General features: G+C 34.2%; 1 protein-coding gene across 1 annotated transcript; it reads right to left on the bottom strand.

Moving 5' to 3' along the window:
• Window positions 1-3: 3 nt before the first annotated feature.
• Window positions 4-9,618, bottom strand: LOC126777443 (trichohyalin-like). The gene is made up of 9 exons (XM_050500453.1): window positions 9,565-9,618; window positions 8,688-8,782; window positions 6,248-6,398; window positions 3,860-4,043; window positions 2,628-2,806; window positions 2,075-2,251; window positions 904-1,116; window positions 543-646; window positions 4-97 (listed from the first exon to the last, which is right to left on the bottom strand). Exons 1-9 carry the CDS (start codon window positions 9,616-9,618, stop codon window positions 4-6), a joined length of 1,251 nt encoding a protein of 416 aa, XP_050356410.1.
• Window positions 9,619-11,840: the final 2,222 nt, after the last annotated feature.

Here is an 11,840-nt window from a genome sequence, read left to right as displayed (position 1 = left end):
ATATTAAAATCCATATTTATTAATGAATGGTAATGATACAGTAGAATTTGCTTCATATTTCTGCATTGTCCTTGTAAATGGATGAACAGGATTCTTACTGAAACAATGTATTCATGATTTAAATCTTATTGAAATCTTCATTTTTATAAAAATAAATAAAACAGATTACAATACTAAATTAATTTACTATTATGGCAACTTCTAACTACATGTTTTATTTCGTTTATAATATATACTCTGAATATATTTATTTAACATTAGCTGGTTAGGTAAATCTCAGAACTACCAGTCCCCCACAAAACTATTATTGTTGCGTTAGCTCGTCTAATGTGACACACTTAAAAACAGAGTAATGACCTGTATGGTTTCGTTGAAACAGCTTTTATTTATCTCGATATCTGTGTCAAAATGGATATGTGCCTTAAATACAAACTACGAGTAGCTGTAATAATATATTTTTTAAATACAATATATGAAACGGAGATAAAGAATAGCCATTCTTTGTATCATTCAAATATAATTTAAAATCGTTTATAACTTACATTACAGATGGTTGACCGATCTTATTTTTCACCGCTTCTTTAAACATAATCGCTTTTTTTGTAAACGGACGCTGTTTTCTTTCAATTCCGTTTAATTCAAGTTCCTGTAATTGAATTTTTTTACCGTTTTATTGTATTTACATTGTTTAAATTTAATTTACTTGCATCCCCATAATATTATTTAATTTTTTTTGCCATAAATAAAAAAAAAACTTATTGTACTGTAAAATATATGTTCTTTATTAGATTAAAACGCTTAAAAAGAAAAAAAAAATTCAAAGAATATAGTACTTCAAACCAAGGTAGACCAAGGTAAGGCGAGGTAGAGCATAGATATAATTAAGTCCGAATAAATACTTACCAACATTTTCCCGTTATCTAGTATTTGATTGGTCAAAGCATTTCGATATTCGATCTGTCGTCTCATTTCCTCATTAGCATTGTTCAAGTTATTCCGTAATTCATTGAACGCTGTCCTTTTCACTCGTTCCATGTTCTCTCTTCTTTCTTGTCTTTTTTTTTCTAATTCCCGATTCCTTTCTTCTATGTGCCTTTTGTATTCTTGAGCTGCAGTCTTTAATTAAAATATTTTTATCTTCCTTTTAGATACAAAGTAAAAAATAAATATATTGAGGAAATATAATTTATTATCGTACAAACCAATTGTCTTTTCTAATGTCGGGATGAGTAAAAATAAAATGTATAAATTGATGCGGCATCATTCATGAGTCATATAGAATAAATAGTCTGTGGTATTAATTATGGATTCGTGAAAAAGTGGGGTCTTGTATGTTGTTATAGGAACCTTGGAAGTGGATATACATAAGTAGTTAACTTGATTAAATCAAAATACATATTCATCAAAAACTGTTTGTAGTGCATAATATAGCAGAGCGATTAGCAAATCATATGGTAAATGTAAGGTTTGTTTATCTTTATTCCTTTTGCCATTGTAGTACCTGTAGTAAGCAAAGTAGGTTTATATAATGATATACAGGAGATACGCTTAAAAACAATTTTAGTTACTTAACTTATATTGCTGAATCGTTAGTGATTGAAATATTATTATTATTATTAACAATCAATGATATATTACTTATCACCTTATTCTACCACTGAACGATGCTGATGTAAGGGGGTGGTTAATATTTCTTATAACTCCAATTTCTATCATAGCATAGCAATAGATATAATAATAGTCAGCAAAAGTGGCATTGGACTTAACGCAAATCCGTCTGGGTAGGTACCACTCACTAATCGTATATTATATTGCTAAGCAATAGATGCTTAGGATTGTTGTGTTCGGGTTTGAAGGGTGAGCGAGCTACTACGTACAAGTAGCAGGGATATAACATCTTGGTTCCCAAAGTCAGTGGCGTATTGGCGATGTAAGACATGGTTAATAGTACTTATAATGCTATGTCTACGGGCGGTGGTTACCATATACTACCAGGTTGCCCATTTCTCAGCCCGTTTACTTATATCAATAACGCTCTTTACATTTAGAAAAATTCATATACAATCCTACAAACCACTTTATTCGTCCATTTATTCATTTCAATTTGTCTGTTAATTTCGTCGGACTCTTTCTCTCCTTGCTCTTTCCACTCTGCTGTTATTCTTTCTGCGTCTCTTTCTAATTGACTTGCCATCTTTTTCTCGCGGTTAAAATTTTCAACAAACACTTGCTTCTCCATTTTTAGAGCTTGCTGGAAATAAATTAAATTAATTAGTAATTTATACCTCCTAATGTTACCATTTTAATCGTATTGAGTATTCGAAAATGTTGGACGGCATTGGAGCATTAGCTCACTTTGGAAGGGGCCTAGTCCGCATCCTCCATCATCATCGCAATGGGTTGCGATTGGCTGATAATTGAATGATTGATTGATTGATTGAACTTATTTAATGACATCGGTCGCCGATGCACACAAATACGAATAAGTTAATACTTTTACGCAATTAGTATATGTCTGAAAACTAATAAAGTTGATGAAATTTATTCTGTCAACGTTGAAACGTTCCAAGAAATATTTATTTGTATTCCCTCTGTACTTATTACAAATCTTGTTGAAAAAATCTTACAATTTGGTCTAACTCCCTCTGCCTCTCTTTCCTCAAATCTTCCATTGCTATCAAAATGGTGCTAACATCGATCTCCCTTTCTTGTCTCTTTTTATTTCTCATTTCCATCTGTTTCATTTCATACCCCTCTATGTAATTATTTTTGTTGATAATCTGCTGGTTCTTTTTTCTTTTGATTGCTGTAACAATATTGTCATAAGCTGTCAAATTAGTATTCGTTGAATTCATCCGTAACAGCCTGTGAATGTCCCACTGCTGGGCTAAAGGCCTCCTTTCCTCTTTTTGAGGAGAAGCCTTGGAGCTTATTCCACCACGCTGCCCCAATGCGGGTTGGTAGAATACACATGTGACATAATTTCACTGAAATTAGACACATGCAGGTTTCCTCACGATGTTTTCCATCACCGTCAAGCACGAGGTAAATTATAAACATAAATAAAGCTCATGAATATTCAGTGGTGCTTGCCCGGGTTTGAACCCACGATCATCGGTTAAGATTCACGCGTTCTTACCACTGGGCCATCTCGGCTCGGTTGAATTCATGAAGGATTATTATTGTAAATATTGTATTGATGGTGTATACGTATATCATTTATGATAATAAATATCAACTGATTTTCTCGCTGTTTTTTTCGGTAGAATAAGTCTATTGTATTGTGTTACAATTAAATAATAATAATAATAATCAAACATACAGATTATTTAAAATTTTCCATTAGGACTCAGATGATGTTCACTTGAATTTGGTCCGTGATCATTAATTTACCGGTATGTACCGAGATTTTAAAAATTAAACAACATAATAATAATAACCTTTTTATAAAATTTTTCTGTTACAATAATATTTGCATAAAGTGTATTTGGATGTATTCCTATCAGAATACATACCTTAGCTCATCAGGGCCAGCCCGATCATTAAGGAATATTAGACGAAGGCAATTGATAATGATAAGGGGAAGCAGGAATTAGAGAGAATAATTCCTCAGAGCACTCGCCGTGATACAGTCGATAGAAAGCGCTCAGCGCTGCTATCTCTCGGCACAATTGTAAAGGCTCGAGGGTGTTTGTGACCACTACGAAAGTCGGATCTTTTAAGTTATATTACCTATATTCTTGCCTAGAGTTATTTAAAAAAAACACAGTTTTGTAGCGCCATTATTGTTATTTGCTTAGAGCGCTTCGCTATATTTACGTTATATATCTCCTTGTAAATCAATTATATATTATATTACCGTCATAATAATCTTGCTCCATTTTCTTCTTCATGTTTTCCAATCTTCTGTTCTCTACTTCTCTCTCAGTCTGTAATGCTTCTTGTCTCTGTTTATTAGCGCTAGTTATCTGTTTGTCATATGCCATTCGACGTTCAAACATTTCTCGTTTACGCTTTTCTGTCTTAATTCTCTCGTTTTCTTTCTGAATAATTAAAAGAATTAATTTGTAAATTTGAATTGAAATAAATCGAATCAAAATATGATAGTAATAATTATGATACTCTAATCGCCTTAAATAATATGGAATTTACATTTATTTGACGACACTAAATATTGCAAAGGTGTTTTTTTTTTATATATATAGAACAGGAAGGCGGACGAGCATATGGGCCACCTGATGGTAAGTGGTCACCAACGCCCTTAAACATTGTTATTGTAAGAAATGTTAACCATCGCTTATATCACCAATGCGCCACCAACCTTGGGAACTAAGATGATATGTCCCTTGTGCCTGTAATTACACTGGCTCAGACACCCTTCAGACCGGAACACAACTATACGAAGTACTGCTGTTTTGCGGCAGAATATCTGATGAATGGGTGGTACCTACCCAGATGAGCTTGCACAAAGCTCTACCACCAGTAAAAAATTTTCTCAGTTTTAAAGTTTTATGACTTGGTCAAAGTGAAATCATCTCATGTCGTATCTACGTTTTAACACAGATATACGACTTACCGAGGATACCAGGACCCCCGAAAAAGCCGAGATGGCCTAGTGGTTAGAACGCGTGAATCTTAACCGATGATCGTGGGTTCAAACCCGGGTAAGCACCACTGAATTTTCATGTGCTTAATTTGTGATTAAAATTCATCTCGTGCTTGACGGTGAAGGAAAACATCGTGAGGAAACCTGCATGTGTCTAATTTCATTGAAATTATGTCACATGTGTATTCTCCCAACCCGCATTGGAGCAGCGTGGTGGAATAAGCTCTAAAACCTTCTCCTCAAAAAGGGAGAGGAGGCCTTAGCCCAGCAGTGGGACATTAACAGGCTGTTACTGTTAAAGTTTTGTTTCAGTGTGCCACTTGTTTACTCTGTTAGTAATAATATCAATCAATCAACAGCCAATCGTTGTCCACTGCTGAACATAGGCCTCTCCCAAGGTGCGCCAAAGCTCCCTGTCCTCCGCCTTCCGCATCCAGTTGGTGCCCGCCACCTTCTTAAGGTCGTCGGTCCACCTGGCTGGAGGGCGCCCTACGCTGCGCTTGCCGATTCGCGGTCTCCACTCTAGGACTCGTCTGCTCCAACGGCCATCGGTCCTACGACATACGTGACCAGCCCACTGCCACTTCAGCCTGCTAATTTTGCAAGCTATGTCGGTGACTCCGGTTCTTTTCCGGATAATCTCATTTCTGATCTTATCCTTCAAAGATACTCCGAGTATAGCTCGCTCAATAGCACGCTGAGCGACTTTGAATTTGTGGACTTGTCCCGCAGTTAGTGTCCACGTTTCGGCACCGTATGTCATGGCAGGTAAGACGCATTGGTTGAAGACTTTCGTCTTCAAACATTGCGGTATAGACGACTTGAGGATTTGACGAAGGTTGCCAAATGCTGCCCATCCCAAGCGAATAGTAATAGTAATAATATAAACAACATAATTGTTAACTTCTAGGAGGCAGCGGAGCGTCGTCAGTTCTATCAGCAAGAACTGAAGAATCAAATAGTCGAACAACAGAGGATAAGAGAAGAGAGGAAAACGAGAGAGAAGTTAGTAACTCTTTATATTTTGTACATAATAAAATTTAATATAATTTAATGTGATTGATTGTTTTGATTACTGTGAATTTGAATTGATTTGATTTAATTTAGATTTTTATTATTGTAATTTTTGTCTTTTTACTATTTATTTGTATTTATGATCCCTGTTTGGTTGAAATAAATTATTTTATTATTATTATTATTAAATATCTGTTAAGACTGATATTACATCTAGAAAGGAGTATGCAAGAGCTCACGCTATTTAGATTAAAAAACTTAAAAAAAGCTCTACCACCAGTAGATGTTTCTACAGTAACATGTTTAAAAAAAAACCCTTTAAAAAAATCTGTTTTTGCTTGATATTTTATATTTAAAGCGTTATTAACTTAACATTTTCAAGAATAGTATACTAGATGCAATAGCTAAGTGATTGCTATAACATCTAAATGCGTTTAATTTCCCAGAAAATGATAAATATATACAGGCCACGAATAACGTGAAACTCGCAGATTCGATCATGTTTTGTTTTGTCACAATCACTTCTTAGACAAAGCGTACGCTTAAATGGCAGAAAAAATATGAATATTTATAAAATAAGCCTTGAAAAAAGGCCTTATATTATATTGCTAAATAAAATTAACTAACCTTTCTTCTAACATCATTCATAAGAACCTCATGCCATAATTCGTCAACGTCTGCTTTGTCCTTTTCTATATTTATTTTCTCTTGCATTTGAATCTTCTGCATTCCACGTAGTTTGATCTCGTCTGATTTTGTACACTGCATGCCGTTTGCTCTGAGTGAAATTTGATGAATTACATCACCATAGATAATTTAGGATCACTGGTGTCATATATAATAACAAAGTCATTACAAGCACATGGGACATAACATCTTATTTCCCATGGTTGGTGGCGCATTGGGTATATGAGCGATGGTTAACATTTCTTACAATTCTAATGTCTATCGGCGTTGGTGACCACTTACCATCAGGTGGCCCATTTGCTCGTCCGCCTACCTATTCTATATATATAAAGTCAAGTTATAGGTTAAACAAAATACCCTCCTATCATTTCACGCAAGTAAATATATTGTACGATGTTATGAAATAATATATGCAAATCGTTTCGTTATAATGAGATAAAATGTGAAGAACAATAGGTACTATATTTATCCAACTAACAAGAATGTCACGACGAAGAAGAAATGAATGTTATTAAAATGAAAAATTGCCTATATAGTCTATAGCCTAATGATTTAGAAATCTTCTACCAGGTAGAGTTATACCCTATGGCATCCAATAGCGGCTTATGAAGCACGAGTCGGTGAGAGTGAGCTGACAACGTAATATTCCATTTTATCAATTGTCTCTTGGTTGGCAGAGTTTGCGAAGTCATCGAAAACCGTTATAATAAATTAACTTGTATTAAAATGTCGCTATTATAACAATCTGTTGCTGCATTGAAAAAAAATCATGCGCGTAAAATATACAATGAAACGAATAAAAACCCTTATTTTATAATATAAGCAGTTCTAATAAATCTGGAATTTCTTATATCAGTAGTCATAATTGATCTCCAACTTACATCTAGATTTCTTTCATTACTACAACAAAATGAGTTTCTAGTACGAATGCTTTAATATGACGAAAAGTAATCAATGCATTTTTTAGATTGGGAGCTTTCAAAAGGGTCTGTAAGGGTATTTTCCCCCGATGGCAAATATTTGTATCAAACATACGTTGAATGCGGTTTTTTGAATTTCTCCACCCTCTATGGCCTTTAATACATCAGTTGCGGTTATTATTAATAACGGTATGGGGATAAATGTCATTCCCCATGCGGGAACGAAATCCCAAACCTCCATACAGATATCCTATATAGTGTTAAGTAACGTGACAGTTTGTGGTTGCCGTGTCTGTGCGATTTCGGTCGTACTTTTATCAAATCTATCATTATATATAATCAAATAATGAATTGAATGGGAATTGAACAAAATGTCCTACGGCTTCCATCCTTATTATGTGTTAAAAATAAACTCGAAAAATATGTCCGAAAATTGGTTTTGTTAAAGTAATAAATATACAGTTCTACTACTACTATTCCGTACTATTCCGGCGCCTTCCCAGTCCCACATCCCCCCAACCCTCATGTGGGGGAAACACATAAATGTGTTTTTCCAGCGAGAAAAAAAAACGGTCCCGTTGAGTTTTTTGAGATAAAAAGTAAAATTGCGAACAAAGACGGATAAACCCACAATATTAATTGTAATTATAATATTTATTGGCAATGGGATTAAAGACGATCATTATATAAAATGTATTAATTACTAAAAATAATAATAATAATGTCCTCCAGACCGATTTCGGCCACGGCGGCCAATCTCAGCGGAGAGATTAGCCAACTATGCAGGAGATATTATAGTGCACAAGTATGTGCGCAAACACAAATGCACTCTCTATTCCCTAACTCTCATAATCCGATGGGACGGCAATCCGACACGACCGGAAAGAGTTCAGGCGCAGGACCAACGGCTTTACGTGCTTTCCGACGTACGGGAGTGAACACACTTCCAACTTCCAGAGTTCGGGCTGTTACTGAGAAATTTCTGACAGAAAAACCCAATAACTTTTTATTGGCCCGACCTGGGAATTGAACCCAGGACCTCCGGATCTGCGGCCTTACATCAAGCCACTAGACCAACGAGGCAGTCACATTACTAAAAATAATAAGATATCAACATAAATCTTCAGATATACGTACATTTTTTCCCTTTCTAATGCCTTTAGACAATTTCGTTCTTTTTCCAACTCAATTTCTTCTTCATATTTCCGCATCTTATTGTCTTTTTCCGTACAGTATTTACATTCTTGCATTGCCCTCTTACTATAAAGTTCCTGATTCAATTCATATTCTTCTTGATATAGAACGTTCCTTAATTTTTCTCTTCTCTGTCAAAGGTTTATTTCTTCTTGATTCAGCAACTTTCTGACCTTCTCTTCTGCTCTGTTTACTATAGCTCTGCAAATTATTGTGTGTATAAATGTATGTATGTATTAAAATTTAATTGTTTGATTGAAACTCACTTTTCTATATGAACTCTGTCGTAGTCCACAATATCAATTGTTTTCTTCATTTCATTTACATCAATAACAGTTTCAGAATCGCGATGTTGTCTTATCTAAAAATATAATAAAGAATCAAAGCGTACTCTTGATTAATTATATATAAATAATACTGTCGATAAAAGAATTTCACGTATAAATAGTAATACTATAATGAAAAATAAAATGTTAAATGAGAACTTTGAATAGTATATTTTTTACTACGACTAGAAAAATTCATTAGACTTTGAGAAAACTGCACCATTTTTTCTGACTGATTCTTTAACTAATTGAGTTAAAGTTGTCTGATTGATATAGTATATATTTCCCAATGCACTTTATTTTTTAAATTCTCGTTAATAATAAGTCCTATAAAGAAATTAAATAGAATTATTCATTCCATTGAAATTTAAATTAATTTTAATTTCGTCTGATACTAAAAAAAATCATAAAAGATCTTTCTAAGAAACTGGTCCACACTTCTGGTTACCAAAGAGCTGGCACTTATTTAGCCTAAAGGCTAAGTCTGCAGTATGAGTGCAGAGAGGCAATAGTGCCAGCGTCTTGGGCGCAATGCCACAGGAAAATCTTTTAGACGGCGTGTTTTTAAATTTGTAATGTGTATTTTGTTTTTTTATTTTAATTTTATATATTATAAAAATGACTGTGCATAGTTTCACGAAGTTATTCATTTAAAGAAATCTGATTTCAATTAATTTCGAAAACATATTAATTCGATAATATTAGTATAATCAATATTTTCTACTTTGATTTGTTAAATTGTTTCTACTTTTTACCCTAAGAATGTCGGTAGGTATGTGTAATTCCTTGAAGACGTATTTTTTTTATTATTACTTACCTTCCAGAATGGAATCGGATGTCCGCAATAAACTGCCTTCGGTTTTGGACACATTTTGTTCACTTTGACCATTTTATAATGAAAAATGACGATATATTTGAACTTGTCTCTGCCGGTGACACTTGAAATATTATACTTCGGAGTAATCGATCCAACAGTCAGCGGTTACTGGGGTACATTGTTACACGCAATATTAAGCGCGCTTAGTGCGTGTTGATCATGTTATTCTACAAGAATCCTTCGCTTTTCATATACTTTCTTTTCATTTTGATTGCAACCTAATTTAATTCTTGATTATTTAAATTAAGTTGCTTTCCTTAGAAAACCTTGAGAATAGTTGGAAAATAATGCACGATTTTTTTAAGGGATTTTCGGCTCTTTTTTGGGAGTTTAGAAGTAAAACAACCAGCTCGTTGGCAATATTATATTACCTTTTATTCAATGAGAAGCAAATTGGATACTAAGCTGTGAATTTTGTCGTGTAATGTCAAAGCGACTTAAATCGATGCGATATTCAAAGTCGTATAAGCTGCTTGTTGACATTTCATGATTGAAGTCATTCACGGGTGTCGAGTTTATTTTTGTTTTACAGTAAAACTGTTAAGAGTTATATTATGCATAGTATATATTCTATAATGTTGAACTAAAAAATAGTATTTTTTTTGTTTCATAAATTGTATTTTTAATTGTACGTAGTATAGTCAATGGGTAGGTCTGATTCATAAAAGGTCAAGGAGAGTTGAAATTGGATAGATTAGAATAGTTTATTGTCCTGATTAATATTCTGAGTTTGCTGCCTCGATCAACCCAAGCTCGCCACCATCATATCTACCATAAACTTTTACGAAAATGCCATCTCTCCAGCTCCATGTGTATCTTGAAAATAGTTATTATAAAAATAATAAAGTATAAATTTCCTGCAACTTTTGTAGGAAATACTTTTGAATCAGATAGTTCACGAGTTACAGCGGAGTTAAGTTCCCCATATTTCTAATCAGTTCGCAAAATCGCAATTTTTCTTTCTCAATTTGTCAGACCCAATCTTTGCCCCAACTATGTTTTTTCATCCGCTTTCATACCTTGCATGGTCTAGGGTTAGGGAGCATTTATATCGATACATTTTTTTAAATTTGTGATTTGCAATTTCCTTAATTGTAGAAAGTAAGCTGAGCTTAGATATGCCGATACTTTTTTTTTTTATAGAATAGGAAGGTGGACGAGCATATGGGCCACCTGGTGGTAAGTGGTCACCAAACGCCCTTAGACATTGGCATTGTAAGAAATTTCAACCATCGCTTATAGCCAATGCGCCACCAACCTTGGGAACTAAGATTTTATGTCCCTTGTGCCTGTAATTACACCGGCTCACTCACCCTTCAAACCGGAACACAATAATATCAAGTATTGCTGTTTTGCGGTAGAATATCTGATGAGTGGGTGGTACCTACCCAGACGAGCTTGCACAAAGCCCTACCACCAGTAAAATTCTTCACACCACCACCAGTAAAAACTTCAGATTATGAGAAGTAAGGGAACTAAGTAGAGTAGTAGAATTTTATTTATTTTTATTGGCAAGTCACACTAACGAAAAATGAACAGTGCCAAATTATTTTTATCGCATTTAAAAATTCGATGAGCCGGTTGCGTGGTTGGTAGACCTTTCACGCCGAAGGTTGTGGGTTCGACTCCCACTCAGGACAGACATTTGTGTGCATGAACATGTCTGTTTGTCCTGAGTCTGGGTGTAATTATCTATATAAGTATGTATTTACAAAAGAAAAGTAGTATATTAGTTGTCTGGTTTCCATAACACAAGCTTTGTACAAGCTTAATTTGGGATCAGATGGCCATGTGTGAAAAATGTCCCAGGATATTATTATTATTATAAAAGTGATTAAATATTATTTTTCAAGAAAACTTGAAAAATCACTTGAATCGTCATGTTATTTAATTAAATTAAATATAAAGCTAGCACCGGGTCGGAATGTATGTAGATTCTACCGAGAACAACCGGCGTAAAATTCAGTAGTTACTCTTATTTACTATTTTAAATAAGTATGTTAATTGTATACAATTAAATTTTATAATATTTTATCCTGCGTGAAAATCAACGAATATTAACTCCATGCTTTTTTATAATCTTTATCAGCGATGCTCAATCTTTTCTTTATTCGAACTCGAACAATAGCACAAACACGCGTTTGTCACGTGTCGCGGGCCGCAAACATTTAACGCGTATATTTTAAAATTTTTTTTATAATTTCTTGACGTTTCAA

This window comes from Nymphalis io, chromosome 23 (genome assembly GCF_905147045.1).
Source record: "Nymphalis io chromosome 23, ilAglIoxx1.1, whole genome shotgun sequence".
NCBI classification, from domain to species: Eukaryota; Metazoa; Arthropoda; class Insecta; order Lepidoptera; family Nymphalidae; genus Nymphalis; species Nymphalis io.
This window is presented reverse-complemented; position numbering and strand designations above follow the sequence as displayed.